The sequence below is a fragment of the Metarhizium acridum genome, assembly GCF_019434415.1.
Source record: "Metarhizium acridum strain ARSEF 324 chromosome Unknown scaffold_579, whole genome shotgun sequence".
NCBI classification, from domain to species: Eukaryota; Fungi; Ascomycota; class Sordariomycetes; order Hypocreales; family Clavicipitaceae; genus Metarhizium; species Metarhizium acridum.
In genome coordinates this window covers 621984-644041 of record NW_027094047.1, presented here as the reverse complement: position 1 = coordinate 644041, position 22058 = coordinate 621984, and the positions used below count along the sequence as shown (strand labels likewise).

Here is a 22058-nt window from a genome sequence, read left to right as displayed (position 1 = left end):
CTAGGTCATTCCCTCTCCCACGCATGCCAACCCGGGCCAAGGTCGTCACGCTGTGTCCAGGGACTGACTATCTCGTCATACCATCACTCACAAACACCACGTCCCCCTCGTAATGCTCAGCTTCGCCACACGTCCGTCACCCATTCTTCCATTGCACTTGGTAGCATGTGACTGTCGCAAATGTCGAACCATTTTCGCGAGCTGATGCAACACGCGCATTAGCATCGGGTCCGTGATAGGCCCGGGCTTCTCACATTAAGCTGACCACATTTTGCACACCATCTCTCTGTTCCCCACTGTCTGTGTGGTTTGACCCAGAACAACGGCTACTGGGCGCCTTCATTTTAACTATAACGCAATGAAGCGCTTTTGTTGTTCTTTGGCGCTGCCATGTCTTGAATCTAGAAGCCGTGACAGCAGGGGCAGTAAACTGCCCACGCCACTGGCAAAAAGTGAGCGTCTTCGGGACCAAGTGTGGTATACGTGGACCGCATATTCGCCGCCGGTGGGCATGCCATGATAATACCAAGTGTTCTCGTGAGCCCATGCCCCAATCATTGTGGGTGTAGCGTGGATGGATACCCTGACATCACGACTTTTCGTATCGAGTGTTCACTTACTCTTTGGACGATATTGCAGAGCATATGTATAATAACGCTGGCATCATTGGCAGTACCACTGTACCAGGACTTTTTGGCATGTTGCTCGGCGGAGAGCCATCTTCGAATTCCAAACATGACGCAAGCACATGGTGTGAGAGCAATCCTGAGTCCGCTAGGTCATCATCTTCATTCCTCTCACCACACCTTGCTTGCGTTTCGGACGATGCAAAGAGTGGAGTCGGTGACTGTGTCCTCACGATAACGAGGCGTCATTCAACGGGGTTCAAACTAGAGAAGATCGCCGAGGCCCATGTGCCGACATCTCCGCCACACTTCCCGAAGCATCCGCAACAGGTTTGCCATGGTTGTTCGCTGTCGCCTGACCACACCATGTTCGTTGGCTGCCCCTGGCTCTTTCTCTAGTGGCCCAGTTCTGCATACGGGTAGTTGGCTATGTGGCTGCTTTCGTAGTACCATAATTATTTGTTGCCATTCTCAGCCTCAACTCGTTTTTTTTGTGACTGGTGCTAGCTTGCCTATGACATTTGATGTGCAAAGCCACCTATTCAGAAAAAAGAAAAAGCAGAAATAGACAAAGGACGCCATGTGGCGGCGATGTTGTCATTGCCACTGCGCGATGCCTTCGTGATGTGTTTCCTCGTCTCGGCAGGACAGGTCGCAACGAGTCACGATAGCACATGCTCGATATCCGGTGTGTTCGCATGTCGAGATCCTGACCTACTATATCCAAGTTCTGAGCTGACGCTGACAGGCCGGGTGGCATCCTCCATTGCAGACCATGTCAGAGTGCGACTCGCCCAACCCAACGGAAGCTCCCGCCGTGGGTACGGCAGCGGCGTAGACGCGGAAGTCTAAAGCCACTCCCTTGTGCTCCTGGCGACCTTCCTGACCGCCGGCCGCGCTTTCGCATTTTGATTATGCATGTTGGTTTTGTTGTTTGTCTGTGGAGAACATAGCTGGATCAAAACCAGGGATAGCATTTCCAAGCATGTCAGAAAAGGCACATTTCGGAAAGAAAGGAAAGAAAGAAGCCAGAACTGATCTAGCTGAACCCAGAAGCGCGCCAAGAATTGTCACCAGGTGATACTTTGTGGCTGGAGTTTGCAAGCCTGCCGCTGAGCACCACCACGGGGTTGGTGGCAGCATAACGCGGGGTGCAGGATCCTCACAGTTCGTCAAATCGTTGGGTGGTTGACGGTGCTTCAGCCATTGTTGGACCGTCATAGTCGTGATTGGTTCCGGCATCAGAGGCGGCCGATGACGGTCACGCGTTGACTCCTCCTTGATGACGGCGACAATACGAGAAGGACGTGAAGCGCATGAAAGCCGGAACTATTACCCTGTCCCACAGCCAACCTCCCTCACCATGAGAATACCATTGCAGTGTAAGCTATACCACATTATTCCGTATGATACGAGGGGCTATGTCAATAACCAGGACAACTGATCAGATGTCACAGTGTTTCATGAGCCGGGCCCGCAATCTCGGATCACGATACACGTAGCTACGCCGCTGTTGTTATCCTTGGGCAGACTAATAAATGTTGTGGGGTAATGCGACGAATTCTTCTCGTTGCTTCTTGCAGAGGCTGAAGCAGAGCCGGAAGCTACCAACTAGTTTGGGTGACGAATCTTTATTACAAGAGTGATTCTGGACGATGGGGAAGTCTTGTACATCTTACAATTGAAAGAGTACACAAAAGGCTTTCAGCCTCGCAGCTGCTCGACAGAGCGAATCCACATTGAGCGTAGAGCCGGAACAAGAAAAGAATCGGCGCGCTCCTCGTGTCGTAATTTTTCCGTCGAGAAATAAAATCCCAAGGACTTGCCAGAGCCCTGATTAAAAGAAAGAAAGGAAAAAAAACTGATGAGTCGTTTAGGGCTGAGTCAGGTGCTCATTCATGAGTGGTGTTTGTATGACGGTGAGTAGCGCTGACCGAGAACGGTCGCTTAGCTGATCATTAAAGGGCCATGGCTGCATTTGTGTTGCGCAATTTTGACTTTTCTACTCAGCATTTCGGCTGAAGGGACCAAGGCAGCTTCAACCAGCCGACTTGCTCATGTCGAACATCTGAATCATGTCGTAGAACGCCTGCCGGCGAAGACGAGCCACACCAGCGGCTAGGTACTTTCGAAACCGCAAGACCTAAAAGTGGTATATGAATGGATAAACGTTGGTGTACGCTTGAACCATGGCTTTATGCGGCTAAAAAATAGAGGTTCAATGTAGTACTCCGTAGCTGGGTTTTGCTTACGTCGGTGGCGGCCCATGGCATTCACCCGATAAGCTCGACGGCAGTATGAATCTTCCCGTCACTTCAGTGCTTCACTGTCTGTTGCGCCAATCCATCAGTGGTACTTTGGCATTAGACTGACTGGGTGAGAGACGACACTAGGCACTAGCAGCTCCTGTCTCCATACGAAGCACTCGATATTTACAGATGATCATCTTCAATGTGCTCAGTACTCCGTACCATATCATAGCAGGGTTGGACCTTGTGCGTTTGTGCCGCGGCGCGGCAGGTGTTGGGCGTTGAGCTGGCGTGTGCCACCATGAGGCTCCATGGTTGGTAAGGGATGACTAGGCTTAACCAATCTTTTTGATTCCGACGCTCGGTTGCTTCCTCAGATATAAGTCCGTATTTGACCAGGTCTTCATGTTTGGCGTTAGCTCGTGACAATTATCTGGTCTGAGGGCATTCTGAGAGCACTGGCCATTCTATCATGCATGAACTCTGCGGCAACCTGACGTTGCGAACGGAGCCCTTGTCTGGAGTCAATCGGCATCAAACCGAAATGCGTAGGAAGCCACCTGCAGGTGTGAGGCGAGATGATTGAACACCAAAGCAACGACCCATGAATATCGATTGCAAAAGGATGGCATTCTTGGTCCGGATATAGGGAAATGCAAGAATCCTTGGACTCTGTCGTACTCTGTGTCTTACTCTTCACCGGATGATACGGCATTAAGACTAGTATAGTCAAGTCGATGAACATCAATCCGGAGAGGTGAAGAAGTTCATGGTGGATGGAGAGAGGATGCCAAGTGCCGCGCACTGTGGCGACGATCGGCGGTCACAGGGGTTAGCTGGGGACAAGCAGGTTGGAGTCTGGTTTGCTCTTGCCTTCTGCAAGGCGGAACATCATCTTCTAGTTGGCAACTTGGGAAGGAGCAGGGATGTAAGAGTGATTGAATGCATCACTCTTCCAGACCTTTCACTTTTGTAGAATTCCAAGACTCTGAGCTGAAGTTTCGTCCGCCAAACTCCGAACTCGACATTCCCACTCCATCTCGACCTGATTGTCTGGGTTCTGTTTCCCGCTACCAAGTGTTACAGCCGAAGCGCTCGTCGTGCCGGTCAAAAGTACGGGTGCGTAGCAGCAAAACTGGGCCAAGCTGGGCTGCCAACCGCTGACGCAATCATAGGCAGGATTTACCGGGATCTTGGGGTGGTATTTCCAGCAGCGAGTGGAATCAGCAGCGACGCCTTGAACCACCTCGACCTCCTATGTACAAACACAGATATGATGCCGCTGTTCATGAGCTGCTTGAGATAGCACCAAAACTTGTCTCGGGCTACGGACTAGGGGAGTTGGGAGCGTCCCACACACACGAACACCCACCACAGGTTGCATGCTTAAGGTTGGGTGGCGAGGGTAGAAACTGTGCAAGTCCTGAGCAATACATTCGGTTCCCATGCTATTGCCTCAACCCTGGCCTGGCACGCATGTATTTACAAAGAGGCCATTGACAGTGTAGGTTCCCATTGTTTGCCTGTCTACGGAGTACGGAAAACGACTTGGTACAGCCCCCCAGGGGGCCACGCCATGCCCTCGCCACGGTTGTAGCCGCTGCGCACCGCGCGGGACAGGCGCAAAGGGACAAAAAGGCAAAGGGAACGGCCCTCCCACTCCTGCCACCAAGAGGCAGGCTGGCAGGCTCCAATCAGACCAGACACAAGGCTGGTGTGACAATGTGAGCTGAAGCGCGTCCTAGACCATGTGGTGGCTTTTCCTGACCATAGTGATGGAGAGAAAAGAGCAGACTACAACTACTACTACTACGACGACAAAGACGACGCATGTCACCTACGGTACCGGTTCTCTGGAGTGGTGCGCTAAACTTAGACCACCACCACTACGAATCTGTCCACTTGGATCTCCGTCAGTCGCAGGGGCCCGGTTGAGGGAGGCGCTCGATATTTCACCTTGGTTTTCCGTAGACGTATAATTATTATGTGTTACTTGCAGCTGGGCCAAGGCTAAATGGCGGCTAGGTTTCTCTTGGGTCGATCAAGTACATGGTAAGGTGTGCGTCAGTCGGGTCCTCCGAATACGGTAGCATGGCATCCAGAAATGGACTTTATTGCCCGGCTGGCTGAAGCTATGGTGTTGCCGGCACTAGTCTTAGCATTACAGTTCTAGACACGATGACAAGACCAGCATGACCGCTTTGGATCCGGTGGATACGTTCGGTCCGTATTCCATGGCATCAAACCAGCTTCAGGATGGGATACGCTCACACACAAGTCGTTCCTTCAGGTTGCAGCAGAAGTCAGTTGAGTCTGCTCGGGGTTCGGTTTGTCTCGCTAGCTTGGCCTGGATGGCATCCAGTACAGGCTGCAGTACTTTCCGTGTATCGGTTCGGTGTGGTGGATGCCTGGTGGGAGGCAAGACCATGATCCGAGGCATGATGTGTGAAGTGTGGGTGCCGAGAGAGCTGGTGATGTGCGTAGCCATAAGAAGGCCACCTCCCACGTTGTGGTGTTCCCGGCTTTTTTACAACCGTCCAAGCGATGGCCAGATTTTTCAACAAAAAATTTGACGATACTGTGTGTAAGGTTAGGATTGGATAAGACGACTTGCAAGTAAGTTTTTCCACGGTTAGTTCTCGTTCCAAACACCGGTTTCTCCCGCACTTTTTGTTGAATTTGGTCTACGATGCACAACTCCTTTTCCTATGCTCCTATTTCGACAGGACAGAATTACTAGGTGTCTCCTCCCTGAAATTTTACCAGATTAAACTTCAAAGGAGACTCTCAAAGCAAGGCGAAAGTGAAGTGCGTGAATTTGACTGGTGACGGTTGCTGGCGAGTCGTTGATAATTGTGATCTGACGGGAGGCAGCCCAGCCGTGAGCAAATATTTCGGCAGTTTCTATTTTGCCGTCCGTCTGCTTCAGTCCTCGGGGAATAAGGCACAAGGTGGATGATAGGCGCATTACGATCAGAAGGTCTTTAGATGTTGGTATTACTCCGTATTTCGCACAGAAAGCCACGGCCAAGAAGCAATAGACGGTTGCAACAGCGAAGCGATCGAGCCCCCAGTCCCTTGGACGCTCGAGCAGCCAGGATAACTATTTGGCAGGGTTGATGCAACTTTCAGCTAGATCTGGTCAATCTGCACGTCGCGTTACACAGAGATTGTGTATCACGCATATTGTCTCGGGCAGGGGAGTTGTTGATATCCGGCACAACCAGGCAGCTCTCGGCTGAAGGGAAAAGCGAAAGAAGGGTGGCACTTTGTCGATTACCAGCGCAGCGAGCACGAAACGAGGTTCGAAAGTCTCAAGTCTGGTCAATCAATTGATAAGCAGGCTAGGCGCTTGAATATTAAAGGCCTCTAGGATCTACAGTTGCTGCAGGCGCTGCAGTTTGCGCATGGGTGGTTGAGCAGACGACTTGACGCCAGGCCTCGGACTACGGCTCCGTCCAGGTCACCAGCCCCCGAGGTTACCAGCCACTTGCTACTCGGCCAGGCGCCTTGACTCCTACCAGGCTATCACCACTAGCCACACCAGAGTCACCTGTCAAGTCTGGGTCGCCCGTCATCAATTGATCCATCGTGATGGATCGTCTCTCGGCCATGTCCCCTCACTCCACTCTGAGCGCCGCCTCGCCTGGTTTTGTCTCCCCCCCCTCCATGTCCTTGTCCATGTCCGGCCTGGCACCTGGACTTCCTCCGCCTCCTCTTCTTTCCCCAAGCTCAGGCTCGACTTGGACTTCGACTCGGACTTGGACTTCGACCTCGACCTCGACTTCGAGTCCAGTCAAACGGCCCTCGTACACGCGACATTCCCTCCCCGCTGCAGCCATGCCCGAATACCGCCACGTCCGGAGCGGCAGTCTGAACATCCCAAATGGCGCTGCCTCCAACACCTCGTCCTCCATGATGCCGCGAAGTCCTCCGAGTATGTGCCCGAGTTGCCATTTTTTTTATTTTTTATTTTTTATTTTGAGGCAAACCCGCCTTTTCCAATCCCGTGCTGCATCGCATCGCATTCCAGAGTCCCGCCCCCACCACCTCGCCCTCTTTTATCGCCGCATCGCCGCATCACACCTCATCACCACGGGCCCCATCCCGTCATCCCGCTGTCGGGACAGCCTTTTGAATGATGACCAAGATAGAAGATTTCTGTGCTAATCAATATTCCTCAACCTGCTGCAGATACCTCTCACGTCCCCTGCAAGTTCTTTCGCCAAGGTGCCTGTCAAGCTGGCAATGCCTGTCCCTTCAGCCACGACCTCGGAGCTGCAGCTGAAAACATCTGCAAGTACTTTGCCAAGGTACGTCGCCAGCGTGAAGTTAAAGGTTCTACTGGTTTCCACGAGTCTAGACTCACCCAGGCTCCGTCTATCATTTCTATCATTTACCTTTTGCGGGCCAAGTTGGAATCACTCATGAAGCAAGCGCCGTAATCTCCATTCCTCTGCAAGCACTAACATACTTCCTCTCTAGGGCAACTGCAAATTCGGTCCCAAGTGCGCAAACATCCACGTCTTACCCGACGGTCGACGAATAAACTATGGTAAAACTGGCGTCACGATAGGTACAGCTCCCATCGGTCTTGCCGGTCGGCCCTCGCCCAACCCTGCGTCCCCGAATTCTGGGACCTCAACCGGTTATCATCAGTCGTCTGCCAGTGCCCTGACAACCTCGCTCTACGGCGCCGAGGCGTCTCCATGGGATGATCGCCAGGTTGCCAACCCTGCTCACCACCCCGGACACCAAGCCAGTCTCGACAATGGCATTCCCTCCATCGACTCTCCATATGGCCACTCCAACTACGGCTCACCTCGCGAGGATGATCCCACTCGCCTTGGCTTTGGGTTGTCTCCTGCAAATGGAAAAGGACTGTCCATCCTCGACGCTCCTCTACCCGCCTCTTTCGACTCCAATGGCATCTCCAACGCAGCCCGCTTCCCCGCCGCGCCGTGGCCGTCATCTGTGCCCTCAAAGTTCGGCCTCGAGTCCCCTACACCGTCGCTTAGCAATGCCAAAGACTCGCGAACCTCGGAGACGCTGAAGCTACTGCACACCTCGGCGTTTGGCTCTTCGGAGCACTTGACTCCAACCGCTAGTAGTCCGCCCAACTCTCAGTCTGCCATTGGCGATGAATATTTCGGCAAGCGAGCCATGCACTCGTCTAGATACGCCAAACCCCGCATGCTTAGTTCCAGCATGCCCAAGGCATCGTCAGTGGACCGTGACTGGGAGGCCGAGTTTGCCTTTGACGACGACAATTTACCCGAAAACTACGTTCCTGAGAACCTTCAAGAACTCTTGACGCCTGCTGAAAAGGCCAGGCGAGGCTCTAGCTCCATGCGCGATGAACACGCCATCGAAGCTCTCAAGTACGGTAGCCCAATGGGAACCAGCCCAAGCCGCTGGGGATCGCTGTTCCAGCGCCAAAAGGAGGAGGAAGACGCAGCCAGGGCAGCACGCAATGTTGGCTCAGCTTTTGGCCATGTCGGCAGCCCTTTGAGAAGGTCCACCTTGGCCCAGGAAATAGGAGACGACTACAAGAGCCCAGCGACATCCGGCCGTCTGTCCGCCGGCCGCTCTACGAGTGAGTCAATGTCAGTTCTCTCACAACAACTGCAGCGCAGCCGATTGGACGACGCCATCAGCGGCTCGAGTTCCAGCCCTCATCTGCATCCTACTACCGCACGACTGCCATCTAGTAGCCTTGCGCCGATTGGCAAAGATCGGGCCATGGAGCGTCATGTGTCTAGCGGAAGCATCAGCTCATCCGTCACTGGTCGCTTCACTACTCCGATTGACGAGGAGGACCCAGCATTCGTCTTCAGCATGGAAGAGGAAGATGACGCACCTACTGCGAGGATGCGCAAGCGAATCTCTGCCGGCCTGAGTATGGGTCCATTGGGCAGCTATGCCAGCGCAGTTGCAGGCAAGAACCAATCCAACAGCAATTCCAAGGAGAATAGAGATTCAGTGCCGGTCAACGGACGCTGATCCGCATCCCAAAACATTTTTTTTACTCAGGCGTTTCACGATTTTGATGCAACATGCATTAGTTATAGCGAATAGAAGTGGCCTGAAAGGTCCAAGCGGGGATTTTACGAAGCTGCATAACAATGGCATACATGCTTTACACGCTCTGAAGCAATTCGTCGGCAGCAAGCGGTACATGCACACACACACGCATTCCGAGCAACTTGACTAGCCAGGACGACAGGGGAAATAATGATGGGATACCAGCGCAAAAGAGCAGAGGCGTGAAAATAATGCAACGGAATAACATATCAAAGGTGCTTAAAATTTGAGTTTGGGATACAGGCGCGGTCGGTTTTTTTTTTATGTATTCCTGTCATTTGCTTCTAGTCACCATTGTTGGCTTGGCTTTGGTTGTCTACTTTTTTTTCTAGGTTGGTTTGATTTAAACACGCACTGGAATGGCCGCGTCGGACAAGATGCTCTTTTAGTCCTAGAGAAAGAGGTGTTTGACGGCCAACGGATCTAGCGCATACTGGACGGCATCATTGTGGTTATACACTTTCCTTTTCTTCTACTTTCTTTGCTACATTGTATCCATGGAGGCGACGCCAACCGCAATTGGCGTCATTTTATACCAAAGTTTGCTACATCTCTTCTTTGTTCTTGTATTATGCCTGTGTCCTATTTCTGTTTTGGAAAGAATGGGGTAGTTGCCAACGGTCAGACATGTGCATGTGTTGATCATGGGTGTCTCCGTGGCAGTGGTTGGCGCGGATCATACTGCTCGGGTGGTGGTAGGGTGAGGTGTATGAGTGACGATGGACGGTGGGTTTGTGTTGTGCTGTCTGTAACTGAGTGGAATAAAGAGAGCTATTTACCCCCCTGCAAAGGCTGCAAAGGGTCAAGTGTATGTTCTTTTTTGTAGATTTACGAGTCAACGTGCACGTCTGGCAACAAATCGCAGCAAGGGTCGGGCTCGCGGAGCAAAGTGTGCCCTAGTGCAACGCTGCCCTAGAGAAAGTCACGTCCAGCGCGGGGATCAGTGTAAAATAGAAAAAAAAAAGGCCGCTCTGTACCGCCGGCTGTTTGAGTCCAAGAAAATAGCCAATTCGGCTAAGCGAAAAAAAAAAGCAAAAATGTATATTCCCTCTTTCTATAAAACAGTACATCCCCCGATTTTCCGTCCACCCATGAGCTGAGATAATAGTACAGAGATTGCGACATGCGATTAGTGAGCATCGGGTTGGCTGAGAATGTACTCGACTGCCTTGTCCACTGCGAAACCGTCAGTATGGGCGTTCCCCCGTATTTAGCCGTCGGGGCAGGTCAAGTACGCACCAGAGTGGATGGAGTCGGCGTCCTTGTCGGGGATCTCGATGCTGAACTCCTCCTCTATGGCCATGACTACTTCCACCGTGTCCAGGGAGTCGAGGCCCAGGTCGTTGGCGAAGTGGGCGGTCGGCTTGATCTGCAATGGATGTCAGTCTAGGAGGACGTTCGGGGGGTGGTCAGGTGCGTTTTCGTACGTTGGCAGTGTCGTTGACCTGGGCGGCTTAGCAGACGTTTTACCGGGGGGGGAAACAACGGGTGGGACAAGCAATACCTTGTCGAAGCCCTGCAGCAGGCTCATGATGCGCCCTTCTACCTCTTCCTTCTTCAGGCCGCTGGCGGCTGAGTACATTCTCACGGCGAGCATTTTGGGCACGGCGGCAGCTCGGGGGAGGGCGATGCGCGCGCTGAGCGGTGCGGCCACCAGCGGGCGAGCGGCGACGCGGGCGGTGCGGAGGAGGGCGGTGCGGAACATGGTCAATTGAATGATGGCTTGGGGGGGAGAGAGAAGAGCTGAGAGGTGACGTGGTGATAAATTTCTCGGTGTTTTTGGGGTACGGAGGTCGGGAGCTACGCCTTGGCTGGAGAACCTTGAAAAAAGAGGGTCACGTGAATGCTGGATTGGGGCGTCGCTGATTGGGCTGATGGATGTGCCTGGATTCTGGGGCGAATCGGTTCGGGGGTGTTGCAGGTGGGAATGGGGGCGGGGTTTACAAGGCTTGGGGAGTGTTTTTGATGGCTTTTTTCTTTTGGCATAGCAAAGATGGTGTGTGTAGTGAGACGTAAGTTGGGTACTAAGTGGTGAAATGCGTGATGTTGTTGGATTTGGAAGATTCGGGCAAGTTTTTGGCGGTGAACTTCATATTTCTGTGGTATTGTGTGAACTGAATGTGTGTCGAAAATGGAGGTAAATATCTCGAAGCTGTCGCGGCGGCTGATCTAAGTTGTAAAAATGTGATAAGACATGGATATGACTAAACGGCGTTAAACATGGTACGGCAGCATCACATTAGACACTTGATATGGGGAAAATGCTAATCTTATGTACAACTTTTTCTACCGCCCAGCCAGGCCCTCCCCAGATACTTCTACATGAACAAAGGGAACGTGGAAATAACGCTATCAATTGTGGTTAAATTATCGGTAGGGCGCATCCGCGCGAATGGCAGCCGCCAGCTCAGGCTCCCACTTATCTCCGTTGGACAAAAGCTTCTCTACAGAGAAAAAAGGTCAGCAAACTAGCCACACGGTATGCATGTGCTGAGTTATTTATCGTACCCTTGTTGTAGAGCAACTCTTCTCTCGTTTCGGTGGCATATTCGGCGTTGGGGCTCTCCACAATAGCGTCAACGGGGCACGATTCCTGGCAGAAGCCGCAGTAGATGCACTTGGTCATGTCGATGTCGTAGCGGGTTGTTCGGCGGGATCCATCGGCACGCTCTTCAGCCTCAATGGTGATGGCCTGGGCAGGGCAGATCTACAATCCGTTAGTTTCTAATGAACTCGAGAGATCCAGGCGCAGTCATCTATTTATAGATACGTACAGCTTCGCAGAGCTTGCAGGCGATACAGCGCTCTTCGCCAGAAGGATACCGTCTGAGGGCATGCTCTCCACGGAATCGGGGGGAAATGGGTCCCTGCATCGTGTTAATCGAAACCGTCACCATGCCTAGACGGGTAGTGCTGTCCAAGTAATTCTCATCATACCTTTTCGAAGGGATAGTAGATGGTGTATCTGCCCGCCGTCCGTTAGCTTTACAAAAAATGATGACAATTCGAGCCTTGGAGACTCATGTCTCAAGGACAATCCACATACGGAGGTCGGAAGAACTGTTCCATCAGGACGTACATGCCTCTCGCCATCTCGGTCAAGAGGAAGTACTTGCCCAGTCGGTCCAGCGTCTTCTCCTTGTCCCACGGCCACTCGGTGTGCCTGCTCGTGCGGAAGTTTTTGGGAGGCGGGCCCGCCGGGGTAGCGTATCCTCGCGTCTGGAGTTGCTGCGCGGCCATGAGCCGGCTGGCCACGACTGCCAGCGAGCTGGTGATGCTCGGAGCTCCGGCGAGCTGTCGTCGCGCGAGCATGGCCGCAGAGGCATGCAGAGCCGGCGCCATAGGGTGCACAAGATCAACGTTGACGGCCTTGGTCGGCAATTCGACGAGGCAGAATTGGGGTGTTGCCAACTTGGAGGAGAGAAGTTGGGTGGCGATTAGGGAAACGGCCCGACGACGAACGGTTTGATGTGATGGATTTCTTTGCTCGACTTGGGAGGGCTCATTACTGCGGGATTACATTGTTCGGGATGTGATTGGTGGATGTGGTGCGCGTGACTACCCACGTGACTACCATGAGGTGTAGGAGTACGTATTGAGACGTCGGGACTCGGGAGACGATGCCGGAGTGAGGACCAACTGCCGACAGGACAGTAGAGCATTTGAAGGACTGTCCATGGCAGTGGAAAATTTTTTCTCTCAGTTATTACTCTCCTAGTTATTCATTTAGCGTCGCTTGGAGCTATTTTCACACCGCAGGCAAATAACCATGTCTTGACGCTTAATTTCGCAAAGTCTTTGCGTATCAAAAGCTCCGCTCTCCGATCAATCTATGTCTGCTCTCTATTTCTTTGCTTATAAGAATATTCATATTCATCAAAAACGCCTCTTCTTAATCCTCTAAATTATGGAGGACTTGGCGGAAACCTTACATCTGTGTCCCAGGAAGCTATTATTGAGGGAGTCAAGCAACCTAGGGTAGTTTGGTTGCTTGCTCCCCTGCCCGGTCTATAGGGCAGTCTTTCAAATATCCGCTGATACAATAATCAGTACGTGTTGAACGAGAGGGGTAGAGAATATAGAACAACGAAGAATTTACGCGATACAAACATCATACAATAGCTTGGAAGAAAGACTCCCTCCTCACATACTCTTCATGGTGGTGGGGGACCCCTCGAGATTGAGAAATTCTGCCACAACATCGCTGTCATGCAAGTGAACCTTTTTTGTGCAACAGAAAGTCAGGCCCAGATATCCAGCGATCCAGCTGATAAATGTAAGCGTGGTTACATATATGTGGACGAGATATGAAGCTGAAAAGCCATTGTCTGCACCTTGCAAAGATTTTGATTGCTATTTGAGATGTGCAAATGCAAGAGATATCTAGTGGACACGGCATGTGCAAACCGTGCAAACCTCAAGGTTCAGTGTCATCAAGTTTCTATCAACTGCCTTAACAGTACGATATGCGGCTACGCTGACTATAAATAATGCAAAATAAAAAGAAAATGCAATCGCAACAAAACAGACCTCTAAATCGCCAGCCAACGCAAAGCAAACCCCAAGAACGCTTTTGCACTCAAACTCCGGCTCCCATCGTGAACATCTTGATAGTAAAAAGGGCAAGCCAATTGTCATTTTCGATAAATGGAAACGAAATCTGCGTCAAAGAGACACGCGTCTGTTAAGTGGAAGCGGGAGCGTACTTCACCCAAGTTCTCCAAAATACTCCCATGTTGGCTGCCACCACCAGATCAAGCATTTTCCAGCCGTCCCCATGGATAGTTAACGTGGCCAGCTTTGCTTGCTCGCCATTTAGACCGCCGCCGGCTCGTTCAGCCCCGAGGTTAGTGAAGGACGGCTCATGGCTCGAGTCAGAGGGAATTATACTGTGTCTCGGTTTGCTGCAGCAGAATGCTAACTTTGCAAATACTCCCGTGGATCCCTTAGCTTGGTCCGGTGACAGCGCAAGATTGTAACTCAGCTCACTGATCAGTCCACCTGTGGATTCCGAGTGGCTAGTTTTGACCAAGGAATTGGTGTGGATGGCAGTCGGCGGGGGACGAGTGTGCCAACACTCGAGCCTCTTTCCAGATGTCCCCGTTGCGAAGTGACATTGGCCCCCCCATGGGCTGACAAATGTGTATCCGCGGGCTTTCATGCCTTCTGGCGGCGATCCAGATGTACAAGTAGTGTCTGGCTTCACAGCAGTGTCACTTTTGTACGACGATACCGACGCAGCGCTATCGCTTCTGTCACGCGTCATCTTCTTCGCATTCGTCAACCAAGAATTGGAGTAGTTCATGACGATTTGACGATGGAAGACCTCGTAGTTTGCTTTTAAGCCACCGCTATCCGTTGAGCTATGTTTCTTGACACGCCGCTCGCGAAATGGGACGTATCCAGATGCTAGTATGTCAATGTCCATTGGGGGGTATTGCATTGAACTTGTGGCCGACGTTGAAGCCTTCTCGGCATCCCCTGAAGACGATTCTACCTGGTGCAGCTTAATATATCCAACTAACCACTGCTCTTTGCTGCCGGGAACTTTTCGGCTCAACTCCAGTGTGAGAGGCATACCAGTAGAAGCTGTGCTGTGCTTCCGTGGAGACGGAGATCTGCTATGGGCTTGCGAGATGGGCTGTGAAGGTGAAGGGGAAATTTGATTGCTAGTGTTAGTAGGTGGTGGAGATGTATCCGGCCGAGGCACTGGGATTGAATTGATGTAGTGCGTTTGCGCATTCCCAGCAGGCTCCTGCGGACTGGAAGAGTCTTTTGGTACGATAAGTTGGGAAGCCGATGTTTCGGTTGATGTCCTAGGCAAAGACTGGGATCCAACGGGCTTTTTCGCCGTCATGCCCGTGTGCAATCCAAAGGCAGTCCGTTCTGGGGCTTTTGTTGCAGAGGGCTGGTGGCTTTGACTTGCACTTGGCGAGCTATCGGGGGTCGATGGACGGTCCGAGCCAGGAACAGGTCTTCGACGGATCGTCTTGGTCTCGGTCGACGAGCGACTCTCCTGGCTAGAACGGTATGCAGCCTCATGTCGTGCTGGCTCAGGGTTAGGCTCGCACAATTTCACTATATACAGAGCGCTTCCGACATCCACGCCCGAGACGATCTCCTCTCGTGGTTCAAGGGGTGTGAGAATGACAGCTGCGCTTGAACATCAGCTATGAAGCAGGGATGGTATCTCTGGAGGATGAAAAGACTACCTTTGGAGTCGGAACCCACCACACGTGAGATGTACAAATTGAGGGGCTTCCGCTTCTGAGTTCCTTCAAGGTATGATGGTGGTCTGTTTGCAATATCGTTGATGTCGCTTAAATTCTTGGCCTCGATGGCGTTGCCCATGGCGTTGTCCGCCCGTGAGCTAGTAAGGGCTGGCGAAGACGTAGACGGGATTGCAAGACTATCGTGATGTTGTGAGTTGGATGCGCTGACGCTAGGAAGGTACGCGTTCGCGGAGTCGGGGTTGTTCAAATCACAGCTGTTGCGTGGCCGGAGAGAGGGTGATGGCGACGGCGTTGCGCTTTTAAAGACGACGAGGAATACGGAAGGGTCTAGGAAAACAAACAGACGCAGAATTGTGTACGTCACAGGCACAAGGAGGAAAAACAAATACAAAGAAAAAAAGTAAAAAGCCAAAGAAAAGAAACACGACCACCAAAGACTATTGTACCAGGCTCGTGACCACGAGGAAAGGAAAAAAAAAACAAAAGCTCGCCTCGTGCAAAGCAGATCAATGCAAACTGGTTCAGAGTCATTGTTTGCTCCCGCCACATGCAGGAAATTGATTCATTGCCAGGGGCCCAAGAGTGGGTGCTGCGGTGCTGCTTACGTCACTGTCATTCTGCCAACCCCAGACAGCAGGTGCTTCTTGTGCGCTCCTTCCCTCAGCGCACTACGTTAGTACGCGAGGCAACATTGAAAACACACAAAAATGCAAAACAGCAAAGCGACAAAGCATCAAAGCAATCCTCATTTCTATGCTGAATTTCTGTGTGTCTCGCATGTGCCATCCTTTCACACCATGACCGAACGCGACGTTAGAGTGTGAAAGAGAAGAAAGAAAACACGACACATCAATTGGCCGAACTGCCGAACTGCCGAGTGCCTTAGCTGCAGTTCTGCGGTGAGCGAGCCAAAGACTCGACGCCATGCACCAAGCTTCCTCGACTTAACCTGACACTGTACTCCGTAGTGTTTCACATTGGAGTCCAGGGACCCCGAGGTTGACGAGTGGAGGCATGGCAAAAGCTCAACGTCAGCTTCTGGGGCTGTGCTAGCTAGCCAGCCAACCCAACACAAGTTCCGGCCGACATGTTGTTGACGCTCGTGACGCTTTATTCATGTCTGTGCTACCGTACCGCAGCCAACATTAAACGAATCGAGTTCACATTGTGCTGCCGAGTACCGAGTACGCAGTAGTACCACGCATATTAATAGATCCCCATGCTGGTAGCGACTCAAGTTTCTTATTCTGTCCATGGTCCTAACAATAGATCGACACTCGATCCCATGACATTGATTCGCGGCGACACTGGCTCTGCTCTACAGTCTCTGCTCTACAGTCCAGCATCGACTCATCGCATGATATCAAGTCATTGCGTAATCCCTGCTTGACTGCCTGGACCACAACCTGCTGTACCCACTCATTTCTTCATGCGACCTCGGATTCGCAACGTGGCAACGGCCTTGGATCTGCAGGGTCCTACGCCATGGAGCTTTGACAACAGAGCAATCTATGCTGTAACCTGGGCCGTTCGTCTATAGCGAACGGGTGACCTCAAATTAGTCATCATGCCGTCCTTCGGGACGGGGGATACCCCAGATTCGGCCTCTCCCACTTTGCTTGTTTCCTGACCCGCCAACGAGGCCGTCGTCGTTGCAAAGTGGCTCCCTGTCAAGACGAATCGAAAGATTTCTTGCTTTGCCTTGACGCTGAGCACATGAAGTTTTCCTAGCTGTCAAAGTACCTGCATAAAATGAAACCCACATCCACCTGTTAGGTCCTTTTCATCACATTCACATTCGATTTCTCTCAGAGGCACACTTTGGTGGAGCAGAGGCGGCTGCAGGCACACATCTGGAGAAGGGAGCGAGTCAAAGACATATTTGTACAGACGATATAGCTATTGCATTGCATTTCCGTCGTTATCTCGCTGTTCAGCCCGTAAATTTCATCATGGCTTGTTTCGTACCATATGAAGGTTATCTAGACTTGAGAAGCGCGATTATCCTTATGCCAATACTGTCATGTCATTTGTATAAAATCCTCGCAATGGGGATCTTTCGGCAGTGTTGAATTGAAAGCTCTCACTTTAGCCCCCTTACACACACGGATGATGCTACTGTTTTCTCTCAAGCATTTGATAGACGAAACTAGTTGAGCTGGCTCCCACGAACAGTATACACCGACAAAAACCCGCTGACCAGAAGTTTCATCAGACTGCGTCTACTTGGCCAAAGGCGTCGCAACCGTAATGTACGACGTCTTCCCACAACCCGAAGGACAATGCCCGCCGCACTCATACGCCGTCCGGCTCGTCGCAGGCGGGTTAGGACATCCATGCCCAACGGTAACATACTCGGTCGACACGCAGTCCAGAGTGCGGCAAGTAGAGCAAACCACCCCGGTGGATGAGACGGTTCCGCAGGAGGGCCTGGGCGAGACAGCTCTCGGCGCCTCAGTGACGCGGGCGGGAGGAGACACAAATTCGTAGGAAGTGGACTCACATCCACCTGGACACTTGGTCTCGGCGCAGGAGTACGCCGTGGTGGTAGTTGGCACAGGAGATGGGCAGTCGGAGAAGAGGGTGATTGTCTCGATGGCGAGGCATGCTAGTTGGCGGCAGGTGCTGCAGACCGTGGCCGTGGACGTGACGGATTTGCAGTGCGCCTCTGTGTCTGCCCCGAGAGACACTCTGTCTTTGCTTAACGATGTTTCCACGTTTTCATCTGTGGTGTGAAGGAACCTACCCGGTGAGAAGGAACATGGCAGCGGTGAAGAAGCGCATTTTTGATGCTGCGAAGGCGATGTGAAAACAGGAAGCTTTGGTGTGTTGCCTGGTTGCAGATTCACTTGGTGGTATTTTTTGGTTCAGACGAGAAGCCAGCCTTTTGTACCTTGAAGACGGCTCCGTCTATTCACACATGGTTACGCCAAGAAACGGGCGTCGTCTGATAGGACGCAAGTAATATCCCGTATAACGTCAGAGGGTATGCGTAAAGGCTGGGCTGGATACATCCCGACTGGATGCACGGTTTGAGAACATGATCAGACAAGTGGCGATTGGTGGACAGATGAAGGTTGAGCTTCGAATAGAGCTGCTTCCTGTGAATGCCGTATTTCGTATGCTTTGTTAAGGCTGCTTATGATGTAGGAGGCTGTGTTGGGCGTTATGATGGAATGTGAGTTGGGGTCGGAATTTGGATAGCTGGCAACGAAAAACAAATAACTGTACATACTCGAAGACCGGGATATGACTCTGTGTGTGACGCGATACTAAATGGTGTAAGCACGGTAGATGGCAGAAAAAGGCAAACCTTTACTGGCAGAAGCTGCACGTACCTAGAGTGCAGCGACGCGATACTCTTAGTTTGGACCATCCGTTAACGCCCAACTCATTTGCAGAGCGAGAGTGACGAATTCGTACTTTCGAATACTTCGTGCCACTGACACAATCAGACGTCGATGCTTACGCTCAGCTTTGGCCTGCCAAGCCTGATCGGCAGAAATAACCTTAACCGGGCAAAGTAGAGTCTGCACCAAGACCTGTCATCTCGGAAGTTCGGAGGTCGACTTGCTTCCGGGCTGTGCTTGATCAGGGTTGCAGAACTAAAGAGAAGTTGTGTTGTGAGTTGCATGCGTCATTGTCTGAGGGTTGGGTGCGTGACGTTGCCTGCATGGCCGTAACTTGGACGGTTGTCCGTATTGCCACGAGTCTGTCAGTTGTTCTTCTTGCCTTAGATTTTCATCTTTCCAAGTTGTCTTATTCAGATGGTTTCAACTTTTCACAAGTCTTTTATATGAATGCGTCTTCCGTGATTTCAGCAAGTGTTGGGGACTGAACTTGGAAAACACTTGCTGGGCTCTGAACGAGTTAGTGGCCGACCAAGACCCGTGACATGGCAGAAACTGCAAAAGTTGCTACATACACGGCGGATAGCTGTACACTTGTTGTGCGCAGAGAGTGAACATGATGTGGTTAGTTGGCGATCTGGAACATGAGCGGCGGCTGGACTGACTACATGCCCGCTTCACCGATCGCTTAACCTGAGTTGAATAAACAAGGACTGATCACAGATGGAAGGACTCTGCTCTTGCAGACATCTTGAACTATTTAATAACGCTGGTATCTTCGTTTTTGAATCCTGGTTTCTGCACCTTGCATCTTTTTCTTGACAGGAACTAAGCCAACTCTTAACAGCAACCAAGTCGAATCTCAACGGAAACTAAGCAAATTTCAGAGCCTTTGCTACACCCAACACCACTCAATTCTGCCAGCAAACCCGCTTAATCCTCAACGACTTTTCATCGAGGGACAAGATGAGCGACGATCTCGTGCCTTGCTCAAAAGTGGTTTTGCGTTTCGTTTTGACTGTCTGGTGCGCCGTTCTCTTTAGTTTCGCATTGGCTCTTGGCATCATGGGAAATCATCTCGCACTCATCTGCTTCTTACCCGCAGTACGTCACACTCCTTAGGGTATCATACGTGGACAGAGATTGACCTTTTCAGACTATCGTCTGTTTTCTTTGGAACCTGTTCATTTTTACGATGATCCGCTTCTTTGGTCGCGAGCCATCCCTCTCCCTTCGACGTCTCGTCGATGGCTTGATCTTGATCGCGATGGTCGCGCTCATCATCGTCTTTGCAATTCGGAACGACGGTACAGGTGACATGACCCTGATTATTGTTACTCCCCTTTTTGCAAGCTCCGTAGCGTAAGAACCCTCCCGTTCCTTCACATTTCTTATTGTCAGAAAATGCTCACTGAAATAACAACTTTAGAGTGATGACGTTCGTTCTGATTCTGATTGGAGATGGAATCGCTCCCGCGATGTTCGCAGCAATTAGACGATTATTCGGATGTGGAAGGGCTCGCTGAAATCTGAGCGGCCTTTCGGGTTTGGATGGATCATTTGATTTGGCCATGAGCTTCTAGAATAACGGGCAGGGTTTCCTTCTTCCTGGTTCATCAATTTAACAGGAATATATTTTGCGACGGAATCATTATCTTGACTTGAAGAGGCCCATGGAAGTTCTTGCGTGAATCTATAGACTCGTAGCGCGATATACCGGCATGCTTTGGTGACGGGACCGCTCGTAGAAACAAATGGGCAACTGCCTCATGATAGACTGTGTCTCTGAAAACTAGGTGCCAAGGCAGTGACTCTCAGTGCAAGTAGGTTCAGGAGAATGGAGGGGGGTGTCCTCGGGTTTCTTACTAGTTAGTGTTTTAATCATTGCAACGTGCTACTTGTTGGTTTAGTGATGCGAGGTCAAGCCATCCGCGACATAGCCGTAGCTGCTTCCTCTACTTATGTATTCACAGGCACAGGGTACGTTGCTTTGATTTCCCACTATTGAGTTGGTCGGTTGAATTTCTTTGCCCTCTTGTCGAAGGTTGATCATCAATCGACATGGCTGTTTGCTGACACTGGCAGGTGACTCTTGGTCATGTGGCCTGTCTCGCTGCAGTCGCGCGGAAGAGGACAATCATAGCATGAAACGGCAATCATGTCAAAGCGAATGATGGGCATTGCGGTGTTGGCATCTAAAAGATGAAACCTGGTACAAAGCGTACCATGTTCTCCTTGTGTTGGGCAATAAACGCCTAGTAATTTGTGTATAGCACCTCTGAGATCCAATCTTTTCATCAAAAGGGGTATGACTTTGGTAAGTTGTAGAAAAAGCTCACAAACCTTTGGCTTTTCTCGAACTTCAGCCTTACAATCGACTTTCTTCATATGCAGTACAAGGAAACGTGGCAAAGCGTTGTCTCAGACACTTGAATGGCACAAGGGGCGCTTTCATTCTATGAGATATGAAAGAGGTTCAAAAGATCTTCATACTACAAACGAGTCTTAGCTGCTGAAGATTCCTTGCAATCAAACAGCTTGGTGAAAGAAATTTTTTAGCTGGATTACAAAGAACAGCAATCTCATAGACGCTCAATGCACCAAGGAGCCCCTGAAGACCTCATCTCACCATTAAAAAGAGTCATCAGCAGATCGTTCACTGCTCACCATCCAAATGACATCCTTCTTGTAATTCATATCTTTCAATTTGAGAAGCTCAGCTCTCCACCACCACGCAGGCTACCATGGAGACCAGTATTGGAGACGCTGAACGTTCAGCTCCTGACGTCAATCGACCGACAACGGCGTCGGACCTGAACCGGCTCAAACCGGAGGCAGCACAGTACCGTGGTACTCAGGGTTCTTTTGGCTTTTGGCGAAATTCACGTCCTGATGCCAATCAACTGGCAGCCGCGTTGGACCTGAACCGGCTCAAACCGGAGGCAGCACAGTACCGTGGTACTCAGGGTTCTTTTGGCTTTTGGCGAAATTCACGTCCTGATGCCAATCAACTGGCAGCCGCGTTGGACCTGAAGCGGCCTGGCACGGAAGCAATACAGCATCCTGTTACCCAGGGTTCCTTTACCAATCGGGAAAGTCCATATGCCGAAAGCTATCAACGGGAAACATTGCCAGATATCGTGTCGCCTATCGAAGCCAGTGACCTGGCATGGGCGCCGGATAACATGCCTTCTGAACCGCCACACGACTCCACCAGTATGCCAACTTCTGATACGCAGGATTCTATTAATTCTATGATGAAGGGTCAAGGTTCTTTTGGTCCTTTGCCACGTCCTAATCCCACTACCTGTGAAGTGAAATTCGCGCCGGACATGATGGCAACACAGGGTTTTTTTACCGATTCGGAAATCCCATATCCCAGTGCCTATGAATTGGAAGTGGCTTCCAAGAAGGGCCTTTGTGCTTTCATCTCGAAGATTTTCCGCTGTGGATAAGAGTGAGTTTTAACTTTGACTCCATCAAGCTCATTTGACTACTCCTTTTGTCTGGGCAACG

At 51.2% G+C, this 22058-nt stretch overlaps 5 protein-coding genes across 5 annotated transcripts; 2 read left to right on the top strand and 3 right to left on the bottom strand.

Moving 5' to 3' along the window:
* The first annotated feature begins 5123 nt into the window (after nucleotides 1-5123).
* Nucleotides 5124-9287, top strand: J3458_021468 (uncharacterized protein). Its single transcript, XM_007815862.2, has 3 exons — nucleotides 5124-6812; nucleotides 7070-7188; nucleotides 7361-9287. The coding sequence occupies exons 1-3, from the start codon at nucleotides 6470-6472 to the stop codon at nucleotides 8876-8878; spliced, it is 1980 nt and encodes a 659-aa protein (XP_007814053.2). The 5' UTR covers nucleotides 5124-6469; the 3' UTR covers nucleotides 8879-9287.
* On the bottom strand, nucleotides 8344-10854 carry ACP2_2 (mitochondrial acyl carrier protein). The gene is made up of 3 exons (XM_066122634.1): nucleotides 10464-10854; nucleotides 10387-10404; nucleotides 8344-10328 (listed from the first exon to the last, which is right to left on the bottom strand). The coding sequence occupies exons 1-3, from the start codon at nucleotides 10662-10664 to the stop codon at nucleotides 10170-10172; spliced, it is 378 nt and encodes a 125-aa protein (XP_065972392.1). The 5' UTR covers nucleotides 10665-10854; the 3' UTR covers nucleotides 8344-10169.
* Nucleotides 10855-10915: 61 nt separating this feature from the next.
* On the bottom strand, nucleotides 10916-12443 carry NdufS8_2 (ndufs8, ubiquinone oxidoreductase 23 kd subunit). Its single transcript, XM_007815864.2, has 5 exons — nucleotides 12006-12443; nucleotides 11897-11924; nucleotides 11734-11826; nucleotides 11468-11666; nucleotides 10916-11403 (listed from the first exon to the last, which is right to left on the bottom strand). The coding sequence occupies exons 1-5, from the start codon at nucleotides 12299-12301 to the stop codon at nucleotides 11327-11329; spliced, it is 693 nt and encodes a 230-aa protein (XP_007814055.2). The 5' UTR covers nucleotides 12302-12443; the 3' UTR covers nucleotides 10916-11326.
* An 846-nt stretch (nucleotides 12444-13289) lies between these two features.
* Nucleotides 13290-15723, bottom strand: J3458_021465 (uncharacterized protein). The gene is made up of 2 exons (XM_007815865.2): nucleotides 15172-15723; nucleotides 13290-15112 (listed from the first exon to the last, which is right to left on the bottom strand). The coding sequence occupies exons 1-2, from the start codon at nucleotides 15308-15310 to the stop codon at nucleotides 13644-13646; spliced, it is 1608 nt and encodes a 535-aa protein (XP_007814056.2). The 5' UTR covers nucleotides 15311-15723; the 3' UTR covers nucleotides 13290-13643.
* Nucleotides 15724-21286: 5563 nt separating this feature from the next.
* Nucleotides 21287-21997, top strand: J3458_021464 (uncharacterized protein; the record flags this gene model as incomplete). The annotated part of the gene is made up of 1 exon (XM_007815866.2): nucleotides 21287-21997. One exon carries the CDS (start codon nucleotides 21287-21289, stop codon nucleotides 21995-21997), a length of 711 nt encoding a protein of 236 aa, XP_007814057.2.
* Between the last annotated feature and the right edge of the window lie 61 nt (nucleotides 21998-22058).